Raw genomic sequence first — 22706 nt, forward strand, 5'->3', positions numbered from 1 at the left:
TCTATAATCTAAGGCAAAATTTGAGAAAGTGACATCCAGATGGAGCTGCTGCAGTGTGTGACCCTAGAAAGGGAAAGATGACCGCAGAATCCTGAATGCCTTTCCCTCCAACAGAAAAGAGGTTGAGAGTATATTTATCTAAAATAATTAATTAATTAATTAAAATAAGCCATCTATTTCTAGATTAATTCCCTAGAACTGGTCATCAGCAAAGAGGCAGCTCAAGTGAGAAAGTTTATGAAACATACTATTTATATATTGAATATACTACGATATTATAGAATGTGCTATTTAATTTTAGTTTGTCATCCTCCAGATACTCAAACCCAAGAACCCACAGGGGCCCTTGAAGTATATTTATTGATTCAGCATTCTAGAACTAATTGTTTCAATTGGTCTCATGTAAATAAAAATTCTTACATCAGAATCTCTCACTTGCCTTGGAATGTTTAGTGCCCTTCTGTCCTCTCAAAGCAAGCAGAAGTCTTCTTTGCTGAAATATCAGAGGTTCTGTGTTTACAACCAAAGACTGAGAAAACTTCTGTGAAGTTTATCTTTCCATGGTAGATGCTTAGCCTCACCTCCACCAATCCACCCTACCAGAAATTCTAGCTAAAAATTTAGTCCTAACATGAGAAAGACGATTTAATAATAGCACAAGAAACTTGATGCTCTGAATTAAACTGTAACTTGTCGTTTCTTCAATATAAAGCTCTAGAAAGATTGAAAAAGAAAAAGCTTAAAAATACTTTCAAATTAGCATAAATGAATCTGATATGTTCTTTCTTCTCAGAAAAAAAATAGCAGATAATAGTTCTTGAGATAAATGAAAATACTAAATCTCTATAAATAAGTTTTATTTGCTATGGAAACTGTCCATAAATTCAGAATTCCATAATGAGAAAATGTAAGGATGATGACCACACAATGACCATATTGGATATCAAAGATTTAATTTAAAATGTCAGGGTTATAAGTACCTGGTAAAATTATCTCTGCATCTCTCCTCCCATGTTAAACCCATCGTTGTTTTTTAAATTGCAAAATCTATAAAGAAAGCAAAGTGCTCCAAAGTAAGTAAAGTGTATAAATCATGTGGCTATATGCTACACCATTTTCTGCTTTCTGGAGTCAATTCACAAGAATCTCCTGGGAGTAGAGGGAGTGAAATAAATTAACAGCCTTTGGAAAATGCTGCAGAGCCTGGGAAAAGATGGTCATCCCCATTACTGTATCCAAATAGTCCTGGGAGCTGCCTTGTAAATTCCCTGTGCAGTGAAGCAATTCCTCTCATTTCGCATGCAGCCCAAAGCAAGGCAGAGTGGAAAATAAGCCTCAAATTTTTAATAAAGACTTTTATGACTATCATATTTTCATAAAATAAACTCTGAAGCAGAGTTGGTAGGCAGATATGAAGTAGCACTGGGACATGGAGTGGGTCATGCTTGGCTTGCACACACTTTGAGAACAGTCACAGGGAACTAAAGGCATGTGGGGTGTAAAATAGGAGAGACCGGGATGCTTCAAAGCACAGAGACATTAGAAGTGTCCAGGAGGAAGAGGGTTTTGCTTTTACTTTCTTTTTTTTTCTTTTCAGTAGTAAATCAACATAAGAAGACAATACAATATATCCCTTCTATCCAAAGAGCAAAAAATTTAAGAAAATTTAAGACAATCATTAACACATAAAGTATTGATATACTTTCAAAATAAATAGTAGATAAAATTTGAATTTGAGTTCTACATTAGACTTTAATCTCTTTGAGAACAAAAGTTATTGCTTTACTTCTATATTATCTAACATATTGGTTCTCCTAATCAACCCAACAAGCATTTGTTATGTTTGCTATTAATATTAAATAGTAATGTAATAATATGAAATACCTTGACTAAGCCCATTCTTTTGTTGAGAGCCACACTAACATGAAGGTGGTTTATGAACAAAACTATCTCCATAATAACATTTGAGGTAAATATTATTAATCCAGTTTTATGGATGAAGAAATCAAGACATGGTGAAGTCAAGAAAAATTTGTCCAAGAATATGCAAATATACTTTGCAAAACCTGAAACTGAATTCTGTTCACTCATACTTGAATGATAGGAATTGTGGAGAAAATTTTTCTCAGATTTTCACAAATAATCATCAGTTGGCATTTATGCAGAAAATAGCTAAACAAAATGAATTTATGGCATTGGCCTTATCTCCCAAGAAACATAGCATCTGTTAACATCAGCACACATTAAACCTTTTGAGAACACACACTGAAAGGAAAGGGGTTATTTACTGTAGACTAGAACCCTCTAATTTATTAGGGAATAGAAGATTTGAAATACCACTTGAAGGAAAATGCCAATAGGCAGAAAGAAGCTGAAATTAGAAGGATGGGAGTACCCAATTGCAAAAATTAGATGTGGGAACAGTAAAAAAATAGCTCTGGTCTGAGAAAGGATACTACACAGTGTGCAACCATTAACAGTGCTAAGTAACAATAATAGCTATAATAATGGTTATTTGGTTAGAGGGAAGATGATCACAAATAGCCTTGAAAGTCAGCTGGATGATTCTGGCATTCTAGGTTTAACAAAAAGTAGACACGCAAGGATTTCTTGTCAACATGGTGTGCTAAGTATGATGCAATAGAAAAGTCTGATTAAATTATTAAACTGGGGATTGACCTGAGAAAAATAGGTCTTAGAAAGACAAATCTGGCAGGAACATGTAACATGAATCCATGGAAAGAAAGCATTCTCAACAGAATATGGTTTATGTAGTGCACCGAGTTCTGTGAGATGGTAAAGGAGGAACAATTAGATCAAAACTAAGGAGAAGTGTTAGTTCTGAGTGAGATCTGCACAGAGATTTTTAAAAAAGCAAAGTGTTTGTGTGTGTGTGTGTGTGTGTGTGTGTGTGTGTGTGTTGGGAGGTGAGCACTATAAAAATTCTGTACTTAGAGGCAAAGAATAACAACCAATGTAACTAAAATTCTAGAAATGGGCCACATCAAGGACAGTCATTTATGCCATGCTAAGATGTTTGAACATTATTGTTTGGTAAAGTTTCAGGAGCCAGAGAAGGGTTTAAGGAAGGTCAGACTTTAGTTATATATCACACTAGCTGCAGATGGAATGTGCAGATGGGCAGGGGTCACATAAAAGGCAAGGAGGTCAATTCCTATGCTACTGTGGTAATCCAGCAATTGATGAAGACGGCCTGAACCACATTGTAGAAGAGATGAAGTAGAGGTGTTTCATAAATATTTATCATGTAAAATTGTAGAGCTTAGGGACTGCTTAGAATTTTACTGATTGAATGTCCAGATTGGATGATGTTGCCATTATCTGATATAGATCTACATAAGAAAAATGATCCAGCCTTACAGAGAAGATTATTAATGGAGTTTTGGATACATTAAACTTGAAGTGGTTCTGGATTATTTAATATATTCTTGTGAAGTTCATGCCAAAAATCAGAACTGGAGAGATTTGATATTTATCTGCATTTAGCTGTGAAACAAGACTGACAGTGTGTGAGATTCCTGGAGAGCTTAGGAAGAGCCCATCCAGAGAGAACCAACAAACCTATGAACATATGAATAGCAAAGCGCTAAGGGAGGAAAGAGGGCAAGGAACCCATGGATGAAGCTAAGAGGGAAGGGTCAGAGAGGTGGGGGAAGAATCTCCAGCATACAGGATTTCAAGAAAGCTGGACCAGTCAATGCTGCCAAATAAAAGACAAAGGCCTGATGAGATACCGAGAAAGCAGCCACTGGGAGAGCACAATGCTCACCCTCGTCCTACCAGACCAACTTAGGTGGAATGGAGGGTCCAGAGTCAGAGTACAAGAGTCAGAGTGAGGCCATGGGAAGCAGGGACAGATGACTATAACGGTCCTTTAAAGCAGGTGGACTAAGGAAAAAGATAAGTGAGAGAGCTAGACGTGGGCCTTGGCAGAGAGCAGCACTTGTTTGCAGATGAAATGGGGTAGACAAAGGAAAGAAAGTATTTCAATTTATAGAAATGAGAGCACAATTGGGACAGCAAGATTCTCAATGAGATGAGCACAAACAATACATTGGAGAACAAATTCAGAAGGTACTTCAGAACAATTCAAAGAGTTAGTGAAAATTTTATAAAACTATATACTAGGGTTTTTATCAAATAGATTGCCCTACAATATCTGTGTCTTGGTTACTCTCAAATTACCTTTGGGTAAATTTCCCAAGTGATCCTCCTAAAAGTCCCATCAGATTGTCACAAGTGAGCACTATTTCCTTAATTTCAATGTAAGCCAGGTGCAGTGGCACAGGCCTATAATCCCAGAGACTCAGGAGGCTGAGGCAGGAGGACCACAAGTGCAAAGCCAGCCTCAGCAACTTAACTATTGAGGCAATTTAGCAAGGCCCTGTCTCAAACTACAAAACAAAAGGGCTGGGGATTTGGCTCCATGATTTAGTGCCCCTGGGGTCAATCCCTGGTACCCCCAAATTTTTTTTTTCAACGCGAGGATGTGAAGGCCCAGTGAAGCTAAAGGACTCTGCAGGTTGCAGAGCTGCTAAAGAGAACAATGACCAGGACCCAGGTGTTTTCTTCTGTGAGGTTTAAGGCTTTCTGTACCCGTGAAACTATGTAGAATACTACAAGGCTGTGGTTCTATGTTGAAAGTGGTGTTTCCACCAACAATGTAGTTTATTGTTACCTTAAAACTGAATTCATGCAGCGCACAGTGGCTCATGCGGGTAATCCCAGTGGCTCCAGAGGCTGAGGCAGGAGGATTGCAAATTCAAAGCCATCCTCAGAAAACGTGAAGCACTAAGCAACTCAATGAGAACCTGTCTCTAAATAAAATATAAAATAGGGCTGGGAGGGATGGAGTTGTGGCTCAGTGGCAGAGAACTTGCCTTGCACATGTGAGGCACTAAGTTCGATCCTAAGCACCACATAAAAATAAATAAACAAAATAAAAATTTTAAAAAATAGGGCTGGGGATGTGACTGAGTGGTTAAGCACCTCTGGGTTCAATTCCCGGTAATTTAAAAAAAAAAAAAAAGCTAAATTCACAATTCTGATTAAATAGACATCCCAAATAGAAAAGGAAAAAAAGAAAGAAAATGAGACTCTTTCTCCTTTCCAAACCTAAATTTTAAAAGAAAGATAAATATTTTTTTTAGTTTAATATTTATCAGAATGTTATGGGGACCAAGTTCCATTCATTTATTAATGTTAATAATTAATTTATTAATGTTGCTAACATTACTGCTTTCTCTTTAGAAGGCAAGATATGGATAAGGGAAACAATGTTTTACTGGAATTTCCCTGACATGTTATTCCTTAGACAATTCATTCAACATAAGATGGAACCATCTTGATTTTCTTTTGAAGGTTTAGTTGTGAGTGTATCAATAAAATAAAATTAAAAACCTAAGGCTGCCAATATGGGTCATACCTTTAAAGCAAAAATTCCCACTGAATTGACTGTCCCTGCTTCATAAAATACCAAGAGTAGATTGCCTTGTAAATATAGAATATGACCATTCATCCATCTAACACGAAATTTAGATGAGTACATGAAATTTACATAGAAAGAAACATAAAGGAAAACTAACTTGTCAGTATCTTCTTAACAATTCCATTTGAGCCCAGAAAACTTTTTCAAGCTGTAAGTTTTATAGTTAAAAAAATCAAATACCTCACATTTATTAGTAAATTGAGAATGTCTCATGTCACATCTTTGAGGAAGTTTCCAATTTCAGGGATATAGACCATATAGAATATTATGCCAAAGAATTAATTATGTCATTAACTCTAAGATAGACTTGTTTTATACAACCTTGTGCAACTTACCCAAATGTATACCTTACATTAATTATTCACAATTCTAATATTTTCCCCTACCATTACTAGCTCTCTCAAATGTAAGCCTACACTTTTCAATTTTGTGATCTCAGAGCAAAAAATACATTAGCTCCATAAGTTGGTAGTCCCTGTTCCAACATCTTTCAAAGGCCACACAAGGCCAGTGATGACACATGAATTATCCTTCAACCTGGGCCAGGCTGAATGCTTCAAAGAGATTTCATTCTCTGACCACAGATACATGATTCCAAACTTGTAAGTCCCAGCTTCTTAAACCAAATCTTCCTCCTGTTTTTGCATACACACACACACACACACACACACACACACACACACAACCCATCCTGCATTGTGTGCATGTCTAGAATGATCAGCACCATGAATGTCAGGCCTATGGTGTCAGTGCTGAAGGTGTGAAGAGCAGGAAGAGACAGAGAAGGTTGAAAGCAAAAAGTACACATTCACCTGGAAACACATTTGCTAATGTACCTCCTTTGCAGAGTAGAATGGTAGACCTAACCCACCTTGAGGGGCCTTTGGGTCTTGGCTGTTTCTCCAGAAATTATGGTGAATTTGCAATGGTTTACCTACACACTTCAGTCACCCTTATGAGTAAAGGGAATGACTAGTAAGTGAGACATCACCAAAACCTCAGAATGTAGCTTTGGAACATAGAAGCCAAGGGGACTACATCCAGAGCAAAAAGAAGGTTAGTCAGAGATTTAATATAGTGCTTCCCAGTGTGAGTCAGAGCTCTCTGTAGAGCTTTGAAAATATAAAGATTCTTAGCCCACATAAGTACCTACTAAATCAGGATATTTAGACAGAACCTATATAGGTAACCAGATCCCCAGTTCTGCAGTCAACTCAGCACTGATCTGTGGATTGCTTACCAACCAACCTGAATCATAGTTAAAGCATACACTGCATTGTTCAATATAAAAATTTCCACTAAACCTATCGATCTACCAGTCTACATATGCATACTCTTCAGAATACAGCTTCACTTTCATTTGGAAGAAAGTTCTAAATACATCTAAATTTACCTGAAGAGAAGTAGGAAGCAGAAAAACATGCAGCCTATTATTTAAGTGCCAGTGACTCTGGCTCTGCCGTCTGCTCAATAATAACTAATAACCAGAGTGCATCTGACCACTCAAGGATATTCTGTTCATTCAAACTAAAAGATCCTTTCCAATTAAAGTGGGCAACACATATGCTCATGGCCAGAACTAGAGTTGCCTCCTAATAAATATTCTTCCTTATATCCTACATAGCAAAATTCTAGTTAGTGGCATACATTGCCAGTTCTGCCCAGCTAGAAGGCTTTATTTCCTAGACTACCTTAAAATTTTGTGTGACCATAGATTAAATTCTGGCCAATTATAAGTTTTAAATGACTTAAAATTCTCAATTTTTAAAAAGGATGGGGTCACAGTCTTTAGCTCCTCTCTCCTATTCCTCTTTTCACATGCCTGGAAAGTACATATAATGGCTGGAGCTCCAGCAGCCATCTAGGGGAATAAAATCAAAAACTATACCCTAGGGACAGAAGATGAGAAAGAGAAAAATTTGAGTTCCTGAAGATTTTGTGGAATATACCAGCACTTTACTAATTATTTAAAAGCTTTTTTTACATAAGGAAAAAAAACCCCTCATATATACATCCATATTTTGGAGGGGTTTAAACTACTACATTCTGATAAATACAGCTGGACTCAAATTAAAACAACCATTATACAAGTCTGCATGTCCCATATGATCTACAATATCTATTTCAAGACTAATGAGTTTTAAATAATTTATGAGTAAACAAGTATGTTAAACTATGTATCCATATATTATACCTCCTTTGAAATGATACCATTCAAGTACTAATTAGTTTTAAGTCTCTGCTTCTTCATAGTGGGATAAATGACAGTTTTAACACCATAAAATACAAGAGATCATAATATAGAAAGGTCTGTGAGCCCCTCTTAGTAATCAGAAATTGACTTGTGGATAGAAGACCAGTGCAGCGTTGTAGTTTGGGTGTTGGGAATTTATGATCCATGAGCCAAATTTGGCACTCAGATGTATTTTATTTGGCTTATGCAATACTTTCTGAAAATATTAATTTTGAATGCTTAAAATGGACATGCATCTTCAGTTCTTCACAAGCTCTATCATCCCCTATTAATGTACAAATACTCACTTGCTTCACTTGTTTATATTACCTGCCTGGCCCCTGGAAGCACTGAAGTTTATAATATTGGAAATAAAATTATATCTCTGCACCATTCCTTCTCGCCATAGCTCACCCAACGTTGAACGCAATGATCTAAGATTATTTTCTAAGATTAAGTGTGCCTACTTCTAATAATAAGAATATATATAGCTCCCTAGATGTTAGACTTTTATTTTCACTATAAACACTCTGGTATTTGCTCTTATAAAAAAAACAAGTGTGGAACCTTCCAAAACCTCCCTACACACACACACACACACACACACACACACACACACACACACACACTTGAAAAGTTGACTTGGTCATCTTGACCCATTTATTTTTGTTATTTAATAGTTACAACTGAAGTTAGCCCAACTCTTAAACTTTTTCTTCTCAGTTTTTATGAATTAAACAAAAATCAAATCAGCTCTTAAATTTTATGGAAAAGTAGTACCATTTGGACCTAAAATGCTTAAAAATTTTTTAAATTTACTTTGATGTTATTCATATGTATTTCCATCAGGCAGACACTGTGTTTATGTTTTACATTTCTAGAAAATAACCCCAGTAAAATATACCTTTAAGTCATAAAAATAAAAGCTCATAAACATGCACTTACATACAATAACAGTTCTCTACATTTCCAAGGAAACATATTTGTATACAAAGTTAATACTATGGCTTAGTTATACGAAAAAATTTGAAAAAAAAAACATACTTTTTTAACATGCAGACCTTAGACATTTATTTATTTATCTAATTTTCTCTTCCTCAAATTCAAAAATCACATAGAGTTTCTAAATTCTGACAATTTTACTAATCTTGTAACATGCCTAGAGAGGGAAAATAAAGTATAGCAAGTATCCATAGGACATCAATAGACATCAAAATATTCATGGTAAGTACATACAATATGTAAATAGCTTGGAACATACTGTATTCTGAACATTTTTCTGTATTATCTTTAATTAAGACCATAAGTACTCTTTTTGCTATTGAATTTTTATCACATGTATTAACGCAGGTCGATTAATAAAATAGAGGCATTTGTTCTCTATAAAATTTGATGTTTGGAATTCCAGTTTCTGTGCTATTTGATTATGTGGGGGAGAGGGGTTGGTTCAGGGTGGGGACTTCACTGCACCAAGCATCACATTCTTAACACCTATGTAAATCAGTAGTAAGGAAAAATAAGTTCTCCCTATTTTTCAGAAACACCTACAGAGTAATTACAACTATTTAGAAAGTTTGTTTTTTTTCTTTTGTTTTTTTGGTTTTAACATATGGCCTCTCCTATATGCCTTTTGAAACATTTATTTATTCACATTCTCAATTATTTCTATGCCTTACAAATGTGATTAATTTTAAAATAAATTAAGGAAGAAAGTTGTACTGAAAGTTTAAAATTAAAGTTGGTCACTTTGGTGAGGGATTTCACAATCAGATTTTCTATTTCTATTAATTTTTCTATGTTTGTTCTCCTTTATCCTAACTTCTACTTTCTGTTCAATTACCTCCCCTATCCCTGCAAACAACACGTTTTTCATGCCTTTACAAAGAAACTCAAGCGTTTTTACTTTTTTATAAGTTGCTTCATTTTTTTTGAATCATAAAAAAGCAACATAAAAAATTCCAAGATTTTAGAAAAGTGCCCCCTCTATGGGACTCCTGACAGATTGTTGAATCTTCAACTTCAGATTTTTATTTTCACTCTTTAAAAGTTTTTAGAACTTATGGTCTCTGCTACTTTTTACAAACATCTTTAGAGCAAAAGTACACAGGGGAGAGGAGCAAAAAAGAATATATAACACACACATATACAAATGAATATGGAGATTATGAAAGACAGTAACAAGAAAGGATAATGCATGTGCTGTTTTAAAAGCTCGAGTTTGATGTTCATGGTCATGAAACTCTGTAAGGGCCTATTAGAAGAGTACTGCATGTATTTGAAACTTCCACCCTCAAGAGTCTGGATTTAACAATCAATGGAACCAATTTAAAAATATTCTTATCTTCTCCTTTAGCCATGCAGTTTTGCTTAACCATATATCCCAATCCTAACATATGCAAATCACATGGGGGGGGGGATTCAGTAACCAGGCAAGCAAGATTTGTCTTTAAAAGAAAAAACGAAAAGCAAAACAAAACCAAAGCTTGTGTCTGCGGGGGGAAATGCCCATAAAAGTACTCCATGCCAAATAAGCTATATGTAAGGCATGCTGATTTCCTGCCTCCCGCCCTCCAACCGGCAACCACCACTGTCCTGATAATCAAGTCAGTGGGGTGGGAAAATACCACTGTTTAAGAAATCTGGCTTCTATCAGCCTCTGTCTTGGAGAAATAAAGGAGACTCCCTTTCGGTATGCAGAAATAACTGTAAGATCACAAACAGAACTGGGAAAAAGAAGTTAAGTCTCTGTAAAGAGAAAAGAATGGGGAGCCAAAGACAAAGAAATATCAGAGCTATCGGAGTTCCCGCAGGGTTTTTTCTAAACAAAGAATTTTATGAAGCAGCTGAAGTTCCGTACAAGAAAGACTGACTCCACCCTACCCAGCTTCTGCTGAGGCTTTTCCCCGCTCGGAAAGCTCCAGCCCACAGAACAGACCTCTCTGCAAACTCAAGTGCCCCTCGCGCTCCGACTGAAGAAGAGTCTTTTAAACTTCCCACTCCCACACTCAAGCTAAGGAACCGATTCTGGGCTTTTCCCCCTCGAAGTAAGTAGTTAGCAGTGTCCCCTCCAAGGGCAGGTAGAGGCGCTCCCGATATACAAACATCCCCTTTCCCAGGTGCAAATCCTTCAGCCCCCTTCTCAAACTTCAAACCGAGCCTCCTCTTCATGCTCTTCCTGAGGCTTAACATTCCACCTCTGTTCCCAAACCGAGCCATAAACACTGCAAGCAAAGCAAAAGGCAAACTCACCATCCCGGCCTCCTTGCTGGGCTTTTATTGAGACAAATTGCCCTAATAAAACAGTAAGAATGAGGAGAGATCTTGCTTCCACCCAGTTTGCCATCATGTCTAAATATTAGACATGTGGATCCTCCTGGGAGTGAAGAGTAGATTCTGGGGTTATTGTAGCACCATGAAGGCAGCTGTGGGCTCTTCTTTCAGCACCAGCACCAGGGCAGCCTCAGCAATCCCCCTTTTTCAGCACCAGCTCCAGCACAGTCTGTGAAAACTTTTTTCAAGCGATGCAGCTTTAAATAGGAAGAATGCTGCCTCCACTTCTTTTCCTGCCCCCTTTCAGCTTGTTCAGGCTCATAACCATCCAGTGTCTGCCAAGCAACCGTCTGATTGATGGTAAACAACCGAATCAGAACACGCCTCTTGGTGCCTGAAACTGTCCCAATTTCATGTATGCTTTAAACACAGATGGAGCGAAATAACAGACACAAAACTTTTATTTCTCTTTCCTTTTATTTTTAAAGAAAGCCTGTTAGAGGAAAAGAATCCTATTCTCCCCTCCCTAAACTCTTTCTCCAGACTCACACCCCTTATTTTTTCCACTATAGGCTGAAAAAGGACATAGAGAGGAAATGCCTAATTTTTGGCATTTGGGTAATTCAGGACTCTCTCCTCCACCTTAAACCTTTAAAGAGTCACATTTTAACCCTTTCTTTTGACTACATAGAAAGGATTCTTGTCTCCTTCTCAGACTGTGTTTCTTATCCCATACTCTGGAAGGGGAGTATTAGATTGAAGTCCAGGTAAAATCAGGTGGAAAAAAAAACAAACAATTTTAGGCAAATGAATTTGAAATACATCATACTTCAAATTAAGTTCTTTCCATTTCTCTTAAGGGGCCACATCTGCAGATTCCTCTTTCACAGACAGTTTTATTGTGTAGAAAAATAATCTACTGAGCTCTTGCAGAGGAATGGGAAGAACGCTGCCTTTGGATGCAGAAAAGCTCAGTTCAAACACCAGATCTGCCACTCACCAATTTTGTAGACGTACACATAGTCCTTTATCTCTGTGCACTCCAATTTTCTTGTTTGAAAAAAGGGCTTTGCCCTGAAGAGTGCTCAGGATTTGGTGACACTAAAATGAGTAATATATTATTAACTAAGTTCCAAATTGCAAAGAGCTGCATAAAAGTAGATGGTAGTGTTATCAATCCTGGACCAGCTTTTCAGGAAATATGGCAGAACCAGTTGCACGTGCCTTTTAAGACCAATATCTGTAAACTTTTATGAAAACCTCAGGCCTGTCAAGATCTTAGTGACCCTCGGTGTGTTCTTTATAATTGAACAAAAAGAAAGAATCAGAATGGATGTCCCACACACTACAGGGTAGTCAGCTATTGAGTAATGATCAGACCCCCCACCCAGGACAAGGCCAAGTAGTGGAGGGAGAGGATGACACAAAGGAAATAAAAAGCATGCCCATCACCTTTAAGGAACAAAAGTAGATGCTGAGAAAATAAATTTGCATAAAACAAATAAATATGAGCCAGAACATATACATATATGCAGAATGCATTAAGCATAAAAGAAATATTGAGAAAAGAGAGGTTATAAAATGAGATTAGACAAGTAAGGAATTACTATCTTTTTTTAAAAACAAAATTTCCTCTATCAGCAACATGGAGGATTCTTTTTAAAATATTTTTAGTTGTAGGTGAACACAGTATCTTTATTTTGTTTATTTGGGTTTTTTATGTGGTGCTAAGGATGGAACCCAGTGCCTCATACATGCTAGGCAAGCGCTTACCACTGACCCACAACCCCAGCACCAACTAGCATTTTTTCTTAACAAAAGAAATCCAAGAATCTTGCAGTTTACCTTTGAAGTATAATCTCTAAAGAAGTATTCCAGAGAAGGTCAACTTCCCAAGCACATCTAACTTTCTAACCCTGTACATATCAGTACAACTTGTCACTTGAGTCATGTCTCATTTCAATGACTGCTATCACCAGCATATAGCTCCCAAGGGTGCAGCCCTGCTCCCATTGAATGAATGGCTGAAGGGAGACTCAAAACCACTCTTTTGCTAATTCTTTGTACAATACCTGAGAGAGGGAAAGACTTAAAAATTGTCTTGCTCTATATTAAAGAGAGAGACAGGAAAGACTTAAAAATTGTCTTGCTCTATATTGAAGAGAGAGACAGGAAAATAAAAAAAATGCAGAGGGAAAATAGCTACACTCAGGACTTGCCAGTTCTATTCAACTATGAGACCATTTTAGACATCAATATCATTCTTCTACCAAAGGGTTAGCACAGTTTCCAAGTATCTCGTGTGGATTCCTTAATGAAGTGCACAGATAACAGACTTGTATAGAGAATCTTTAACTTTCAGAAACTATTCTCCATGCTGAGTGTACAAGATGATAATATTGCACAGTCTGTACTAGTCAGTGTACATAACAGTGTCTGCTCAGATGAGTATCTTACTATCTGTTATTTAAAGTTATTATTGTCTTATTAATCCAGTTATTTTAAGCTTAACTGAAACCACATTTCAGTTTATAAAGGAAACATTAAAACACAATGCAACCTCTCATAAAACACAATCTCAACCTCCCCCCAGTTTCTGCCACCTCTTTCCATTATGGTATGATAAGGGTATAGCAAATATTTTCATGAAAGCTGAGATAAATTAGCATTCTATAATGTCCTTTTGACATCTATTGCAGTCAAGGCATAAGTAGTAAAATATTTTGCCACTTGGGTTTTCCTTCCATGCTTGATTTTAGGATTCTATATTACAATTTGGAAAAGACTAAAATGTACACAGGTGTTGACCAGGTGTGTATACTTAATAGATAGAGGATGATGCTATTTTTCAGTCCTTGAAGAACTGATTCTAGCCCTCAGTACTAGAGCAAGGAGCTCGGAATTCTATCCCAATTCCAATAAACCATTGCAACAGTTCACAAATTAAAATATATATGTTGAAGTTAATATTTTTACCAATTCTTACAATGACCTTAAAAGGTAGGGGTTTTTTTCAGATTATATGTAAAGACTTTTGAATCAAAAAGCTTACATGCTCAATTTTTCTCAGCTAGTAAGTAGTGAATTAACAATTCTATTTCAGTGATGTCCCATTCCAAAATCAATGTTCTCATTTGCTTCCTTAAACTACCAGACCCCATACTTCTAGACTCAGGAGAAAGGAAGGCTCAGCATTCTCTCACAGTGGATCTCTCACTCTCAATTCTTCATTCCATCCCTTCAATCCCCTCAGGACATTACTTTCTCAGGGTCCTTTCTCTTCTCTATCTTCCACATCTCTTCCTCTACTAGTCCACTTCCTGCAGCCTATAAACCTGCTCCCTTCCTGTAGCTTAACTTTCTTTGAACAGGGGATGGGGGCGGGAAGGGAAGAAAGGAGATTTCCCTCAACCTCACATCTTTCTCAGTCTAATTTCTCCTCACACTTCTTCACCTCCTAGTCATCTTCCACGCTCCGCATCACCAGCACTGCCAGAGACATCAACAACTCTTTGCTAATAAGACCAAAGATTATTCTTCTTTCCTCCCCGTAGTGTTTGATGTCTGACTACTCACTCTTACTGAAACCCTTTCCTCCCTTGGCTTCCCTGGTCCCATGTATTCCTCTATGCTAATTCCTCTCAGAAAGTCATTTATGCTTGCCAGTGACTACCAACTCTTTTTCCCCCTGATCACACATTGTCCTGGGCTATATAACTATTAGATCCCTTAATTTCATTTCCATTTCTGAGGGCTTCATTTGAACATCTTCCTCTAAACAGATCCATGAGACTCACAGTCCCAAATAGAATCATTATCTCCCATTGTTCTTTATGCCAATTAACACTATCACTGACCTCCTCATCCCATGAGAGGAGACCTTTCTTTCTCCATCAATCCACCTTTAATTGGTCACCAAGTCCTATCAATTTTGTCATGCAGTCCTTCTCTCAATTATATCCATTTCCTAAAAAATTGAATTCCAAGTGCTTACAGGATATAACATGATATTTTAAAATAATATCAAATGCCTGCTTCTTGATTCCCACCTCCTTCTTCTTTCCTCTTGTCTCATCATCCATAAGAACAGATCTTCCTGAGTCTCACAAAGCAGTTTCACACCATAGAATTTTACTCAGGTTCTGATCTTCATCTGAAATAACCACCTCCCTGGTCTAATTAATTCCTTCATTTAATAAATGTTTATTGAGTATCTATTATCTGCCAGGTTCTATTCAAGGACACTGAGAATATAGCTCTGAAAAACACAATGTCCCTGATGTTGTGGACTTTACAATTGTGTTTTGAAAAACAACAAGTAAGAAAATATGTGAACATGGTAATTTCAGACAATATGTCATAAAGGAAAGAGACATTCTGTTGTTTTAGATTTCTCAATGACAGGATGAATGCAGCAGAGGAGGTTATGAGGAAACACACATTTAAGGAGGTAGCAGTGAAACTGAGACCTAAAATATGAAAAAGATTTATCATTGAAGAAGTGGCGGGGGGGGGGGGAGGTATTCCTGATAATGGAAACAGTAAGTGTAAATGTATATTAGTTTTCTGTTGTTGCCATAAAAATTACTATTGATTTTATGGCATAAACAACACATATGGATTATCTTATTGTTCTGTAGGGCCAAAAGCTGACATGGATGCTATTGGGTTGAAACCAGTGTCAGCAGGGCTATGATGCTTTTAAGAGACACAGAGGGAGAATCTGCGTCCCTAATTTTTGAGTTTCTAGAGGTCATCCTCATTCCTTACCTTGTGGCCTTTTCCTACATCTTCAAGCCAGAGACAAGGCATCCCCCTGATACAACTTTTATTCTCTGACCACAACCTGGAAAGGTCCTCTGCTTTTAAGGACCCATGTGACTATATCAAGCCCACTTGGATAATCCAGGATAATCTGCCCAATTGCAAGACCTTTAATCATATTTTCAAAATCATTTTTGGTATGTTAATATAATTGAATTCACAGGTTCCAGGGATTATGACTTGGGCATCTTTGGGAGCCATTATTCTTCCTACTCAAAACAGAAATAAGCTTTGACTATACAAAAGTAGAGAGAAAACCAGATGACTAATATGGCATAAGGTTGAACACAAAGCTTATAATTAAAACATTATAGATAATAGGGAGAAGATTGAATTTTTTTCTAACTTCAATAAGAAATCATCAATAGGTTTTAAACAAAAAAATCACATGCTCCAATTTACTGATTTATAGAAACTGAATTGCATGTGAGAAATGTGTCACTACAAGGTGAAAAATGGAAGTGGAAGCACCCATTAGGTAGGAATTTTAGTTCAGTAAGATGAAGATAGTTTGCACTAGGGAAGTATGGTAAAAATAGAAATGAGGGAGTCAGGATAAATTTTGAAAGTAAATATGCTGATGAATACAAGTGTTAGAAAGAGGAGAAAACTAAAGGTGATATTTCTGCCAACTGAGTGAATGATAAAGCCAACAAATCTCAGGCATCACCTCACCTAGTGAATCCCTTTGCTTCTTCAGGAACTGACCAACATGGTCTGTGTAGACCTCCCATTAAGATAGATGTTCATATCTGCTTCTACCATGCTTAAATTAAGCTCCTTGATATCAGGGACATTGATTACTTATGCCTAGTAGTTCCATGTTGAATGCATATTGTTTGGGAATCAGAACACAATGATTGTATGGCCATGAGAGAAATGGCAATTAGCACATATAATGATGATCCCAAGATGTCAACCCTAGAGGATGAGGAAAGTGATAGTCCTAGTGGAAGAAATATCTATTCAAGGAAGATGAACTGGTAATAGAGCAGAAGGAGACCACATAACTGGTTAAGGGCTTCTGTGCATGTATATGCTTTGAAATAGCAAACCAAAATTCTTGACCAGAAAAAGGCTGCACATTGTGATTATGCTCTCTTTCTGGCTAAAAGACACAGTGAGAATAATAATGATAACAGTAACATAACTAGAATGTACAAAATACTTCATGTGTCCAATACTGTGTAAGCACTTCATATATTTCAACTAAATCTTTAAATCAAATTGCTATTATTTTCCCTTTTTACAGGTGAGGAAGGAAATTGAGATTCATAAACAGTAAATAACTTGCATCAAGTTACATATCAAGGAATGACTAGATCTAGGGTTGAAATTCTGGCTGCAGAGTTTTTTCTCTTCTTAAGGAATTAGGTTCAAAGATATTATATAATGTTTATTTTCTTACATTAAATTCTGTCACTAATTTAAAAAAAACACAAGTGACATGAGTAGAAGAATCACTCAAAATGTCTTTGGCACAGTGTCTTTTCAAGTAAATAAATATATGTACCAATTGATTTAATTATAAATTCTGTCTACACCCAAACTTCATAAATAAGTTCTCTATCTGAATGTTTCTACTGAAAATATATTTTTAGATATTTAAGCATAAGAAGAGAAATTTTTCATTTTGTATTAGAAATATCAACTTCATTCTAACATTTTTAAAATGTGAATTTTAAATATAATCTGAATAATTATACTTTATCTATGTCACACTTTTAAAAACATTTTGCAGCTTTATATTTTAAAAGATGTGTTATCTCTTAAGACAACAGACAGTCATATTTAGGAGTTATGAACAGTTCTGTAAACCAAGATCATACTTAAATTGAATTGTAGCATCTGACTCTTTATATACCACCCAATTCCACACATACTCTTTGAGGCTTGCAATAATCCAGTGGACTAGTATGGGATCAATAATTATTATCATTTTGTAATTGGGATTCAGAGAAATTAAATGAATTGTCAAAAGTCACACAATACCAAAAAAAAAAGGGTCTCAAATATAGGTTTCCAAGTTCTAACACTTTATTCTCTGCACTTGATTTTAAAGTATAATTCAAATTAAAATATAATTCAAATTTTAGGAAGGTAACTGCAAAATACTGGTTCTACCACCTACCAGCTGGGTGATCCTGGAAAAATTTCATATCTTTTCTTTGGCTCCAGTTTCCTCATCTGCAAAATGGGAATAATATCATCTACTTCATTGAGTTGTTATGAGTATTAAATGAGTTAAAATTTGTAAAGTTCTTAAAAAACTTTTTGGCATAGAGGCAATATTTTATTAGTGCTGATTAAGTAAAAACAAGTGTGTTCATGCTTGTTTTCAAAAACTCAAATTTTGTCATCAGTCTAACATTTAGTTACTAAAATATACTTGAGGATCAAAAACTAGATATCAAGAAGGAAGTTTAGCTAGGCTCAGTGGTGCATGCCTGTAATCCCAGAGGCTCGAGAGGCTAAGACATGAGAATCACAAGTTCAAAGGCAGCCTCAGCAACAGTGAGGGTAAAGCAGCTCACTGAGATCCTATCTCTAAATAAAATACAAAATAGGGCTGGGGGTGTGGCTCAGTGGCCAAGTGCCCCTGAGTTCAATCCCTGGCACCCCCAATCAAAAAAGAAGGAAGCTTAATCACCAACCATATATGCTCCATCACTCTCTTGTTCTGTTTTTTTTAATAACATTATGTATATTATGTATATGGTTGACACAGAGCAAAATTCATGTAGTTAGGGGTATAGTTCTTTGAGTTTTGAGGAATGTGGACAATCATAAGATCACCATCACAATCTAGGATATTATCTTTACCTCCAAAAGGTTTCTCCATTTGGAGTCAACCTTTTCGTTCCATCCCAACCCTGGCACCCTTAATCTGATTTCCATTCCTGTAGTTTGCGGTTCCAGAGTATTAGATAAGGATCACACTGCACACCATCTTCTGTGTCTGCTTCCAAGATTCATCCATGCTGTTCTATGTATAAGAAGTTGATATTTTTTAACTTTTATGTTTGTATTTTTAAATGTTTACCTTTATTCTTAGTCATTAATCTATTATTTAGTTTAAAGCCTAATAAGCCTTCAAACATGGGTTATTATTTGTATTGGAATAGATCATTCTCTGTAGCTAAAATGAGAGTCCATGAGTCAGGGCTTTCCTTGAGGGAAACTTTTTAGATGGCAGGACTAGATACAGACCACAAAGAAGAACTTGTCCAGAAGCTCACTGACAACAAAGGCATTTATACAAATAAGTTTTGTATAAATTTGTGCTATGCTCCACATCTGCTTAGAAGAAATTAAAGTATCAAAAGTCTTGAGTTGTTTCTGAGCAAAATATGGAGTCATTCAGCCTATCAGGCTCTGAGCTCTCACATTGTTCAATTGACAATTATGTGGCTGCTAGAGGTCTGGGGAATGTGGCTTTTCTTGGTAGGAGAGGGCAGCCTAGGGCAGCACAACCATATGGTGCATTTATTCACATCTCGTAAGTCCATTGGCACTTTGTTGAATATTTTAGTATTTCCTGGATATATTGAGGGAAACTAGCCTTTCATCCTTTTTAGTAACTTTAGTTCTGTTTTGAAAATCTATGGAATTCCCTGCTCTGACAAGATCCAAGGAGTTTTTGTAAAGTGAGCCCTGAGAAATATAGAATTTTTGACAAATCCGACATTTCAAATGTGATTTAATTTGTACTTTTTTGTTTTACATTTTGTATTTGTGTCTAGTGTTTGGACAAAAATAATTGTATAAGCTGTTAATATATCACGAGGACTTAACATTTAACTTTTTGAAAATACTGTTAGACAATCTGAGTAATACAAAAGTTACCCCATCTCTCTCTCCAGTAATGATGTATCAGATGGGAAATGATCAGGCAATGGTCAAATCTTGATTAATGCCAAAAAGCAGAAATTTCTGCCCAGAATCCCTACCAACACAATTCTTTGTAGTATGTACAAACTTTAATAATCATGAAGAAGCTAAAATGGCATTATTGATCTAAAATATAAGATTCATTTGAATTATAATTTCTATGAAATATCTTCAGGTTATCAAGTGAACTCAACTTGATATAATATACAACTATGCATTGAAATAGGCTTCATAGTAATTGAACTCCAATTTATGTATTAACATGTATTCACTATGTGCCCAAATTTTTCAATATTCTAAACATCATGAGGAGAATGGTTCATTGATTATACTGTTCAGAAATCAAGGACATTCTGCATATTTAGCCCTAATTACTATTTAATTAAGATACTTACCTATCCATACACAAAAAAAAACATGCACATATACAAAAATGTTTGGTGAAGAGCAACTCATAAACTTGATTCAAAGCATGTTCTTAAATTATTGTTGCCTTCTAAATCTGAATCCTCCTTGACACTAAGTATAAAATAAAGTCCCATGGGATTGCTTAAAACAAAAAGATATGTGTTACTACTAATATGTCGGAAATGCTAACACAGTTTTCACTTAAGTTGGACAACACAGTATTTAATTATTTTGTATGTGAGTGATACCTCATGAGATTTGAAGGAAAACATGGATCTCATTTTGCTGTTTTACAGAGACTTACTTTTGTTTTCTCTAGAATAACTACAATCATAAGATATTATTATATGAGTGAGATTTTATAAGTGTTCCTTGTCTTCTCAATCAGCATCATCTCTACTTCCATGATTGTGGAATGAGAGGAATCTTGAAAATTGTTCCTGGAACATCTGAAATATCTTTTTTATAAATATAATGCATAGCTAAAACAATCAAGGTATTCTTAGAACATTTGACAATATCTCTTCTTGAAAGTCTACTAAAGCTAAGTTTACATCTATTGATTGGTAAGAAGAGAACTTTTAATAGTTCATGCTTTACAGTCAGTCTTTGGAGCTGGTTCCCAAAGACAAAACATGCTAATTTTCTACATTAATTCTAGCTTCTACAAATTTTTAGGAATCTGTTAAAATCTCTAGTGTACTTCAGTTATTTGGAATAGGAAATTATTAGTAGCTGGAAGAATTAAAAAGTTACTGTCTCCTAAGGCATTAGCATCAGTCACCACACCCTTGTTTCAAATGTGCTTTGCTCATCCTAATGTGTTCATCATACTTAAGTCAGAAGGGGGTTCTGGTTTCAAAAGTTGTATGTAATTCAATGTAATGCACATTCATTGAGAGATTAATTATGCAAGTATGCATAGTACATAGTTCTAGTCTACTAATGGCTTATTGGGTTTGGTAGTAATAGACACAAGCACTGATTCCTACACTATACAAAATACAAGGATGAGCTCTATTATAGAAATACAAAGAGCAGTGAAAAAATGGGGTAGAGTGAAAAGGTTCAGAGTCACAATAAATCTGGAGAGAGTTACTGAATGCAACAGAATTTAAATGGAACTTCAGAAAATGGACTATAATGCAACCAATATCAGTTGAAGAGAGGTTAGGGAAGCTAAAAAGAAAAACAGTTGCTCTAAGAATTTTTTAATGCCCAGCACAGTTATATCATAGGCTCCTCCACATAATAAAATGTAGTAACAAAAAATCTAATATTTTGAGGCTGCCATTGGAGCTCAATGGTAGAGTGCTTACCTAGCATGTGTGAGGCACTGGGTTCAATTCTCAGCACCACATATAAATAAATACATACACACATACATACAAAGGTATTGTGTCCATCTGTAACTAAAAAAAGTATCTAATATTTTAAGTCTAAAAGCATAGAGATAGAAAGAATAACCAGGAAAACAATTAATAGTCCACTTCAATAAATCCCAATATTAACAGTGTTTCCATCTTTTAATAGTCTAACCAATGTTTCACGATAATTTCTATCTTATTATATTTCATAGTGCTGTTATTTTATTATTTCAGTAAGTTAATAGGTTATTTCACTAGAGTCTCTGGAAGGCTTTTATATCAGGGAGGCACAGGAAGACATCAATAACATCGTACATTTTTACTTCTGCATGATTTTGTTTCTTATAGAACCACACCCATAATTTTGCTTCCAAAAGATGACATAACTCAAAAAAAAATGTGATTGGATCAACAACCATACATAGACTTAAATTCTTTTTTTCACATAGTAACCTCACTTCATCTTTCAGACTTGCTCCAAAGTAGTCATCTTTGTTATCAGCTTGAGTCAACATCACAAAGAGAGAAAAAAAGTGCATGTGTAGGTCCTTCTCCTAAGTCTGAGAGAATTACTAGCAAATGAATACCTCATATAATCAAAGTAGTTTTAAGTGGAAAAAAAAATAAAATGAAGACTTGTGTCATTAAGAACTTAAAGCGTACTAAATCAAAATGGATTATTCTGCAGAATGTTATCCCTGGCGGTAGGGCCATGGGAAACATGAGATTTGGTCCCAGGACATCTTCTCAGTAACTACTTTACACGACGAATGTCCTATATATCCACAGAGCCAATTTTTTTATTTGTAATATGGGATGGTGAAAGCCCCTTTATATCTTTAAATATTGTGGCAGGAGCTATAAAATGAGTTTTTCAGACTCTAATAATCAATTTTTTTAAAAAAAATCTACAAACTATCATTCTTATTATTCTTTTTTTTACTAATATATAGTACAACTAGTTTGAGAAGAACTTTATTCAATTCTTTGCTTAACAATGGACAATGTGGGGTTCTGAAGTTATTTTTAGCCATTAAAAGTGCAATTTCACTGGGTAAAAGGACAAGAGCAGTGAGCAATGCAATTTTCCTTGGTTTGGCAGAGCTCTCTTCAAACTGCCTAAACTCAGAAAGAACTGCCAAAGTGAGCTCTGATCTAACAGGATGAGCAAAAAAGGGAGCTAGAATTTGGAGGGAATGGGTGA

The 22706-nt window shown here is 35.8% G+C and overlaps 1 protein-coding gene across 1 annotated transcript in view; it reads right to left on the reverse strand.

The window, feature by feature from the left end:
• Col5a2 (collagen type V alpha 2 chain) overlaps nucleotides 1-11338 on the reverse strand; it is a 133663-nt gene extending 122325 nt beyond the window's left edge. The window contains exon 1 of the mRNA XM_005324386.5: nucleotides 10992-11338. Within this exon, the coding sequence (XP_005324443.1) occupies nucleotides 10992-11088 (97 nt within the window). The 5' untranslated portion in view covers nucleotides 11089-11338. The remainder of the gene's footprint in view (nucleotides 1-10991) is intronic.
• Between the last annotated feature and the right edge of the window lie 11368 nt (nucleotides 11339-22706).

The sequence above is a fragment of the Ictidomys tridecemlineatus genome, chromosome 7, assembly GCF_052094955.1.
Source record: "Ictidomys tridecemlineatus isolate mIctTri1 chromosome 7, mIctTri1.hap1, whole genome shotgun sequence".
In the NCBI taxonomy this organism is placed as follows: domain Eukaryota; kingdom Metazoa; phylum Chordata; class Mammalia; order Rodentia; family Sciuridae; genus Ictidomys; species Ictidomys tridecemlineatus.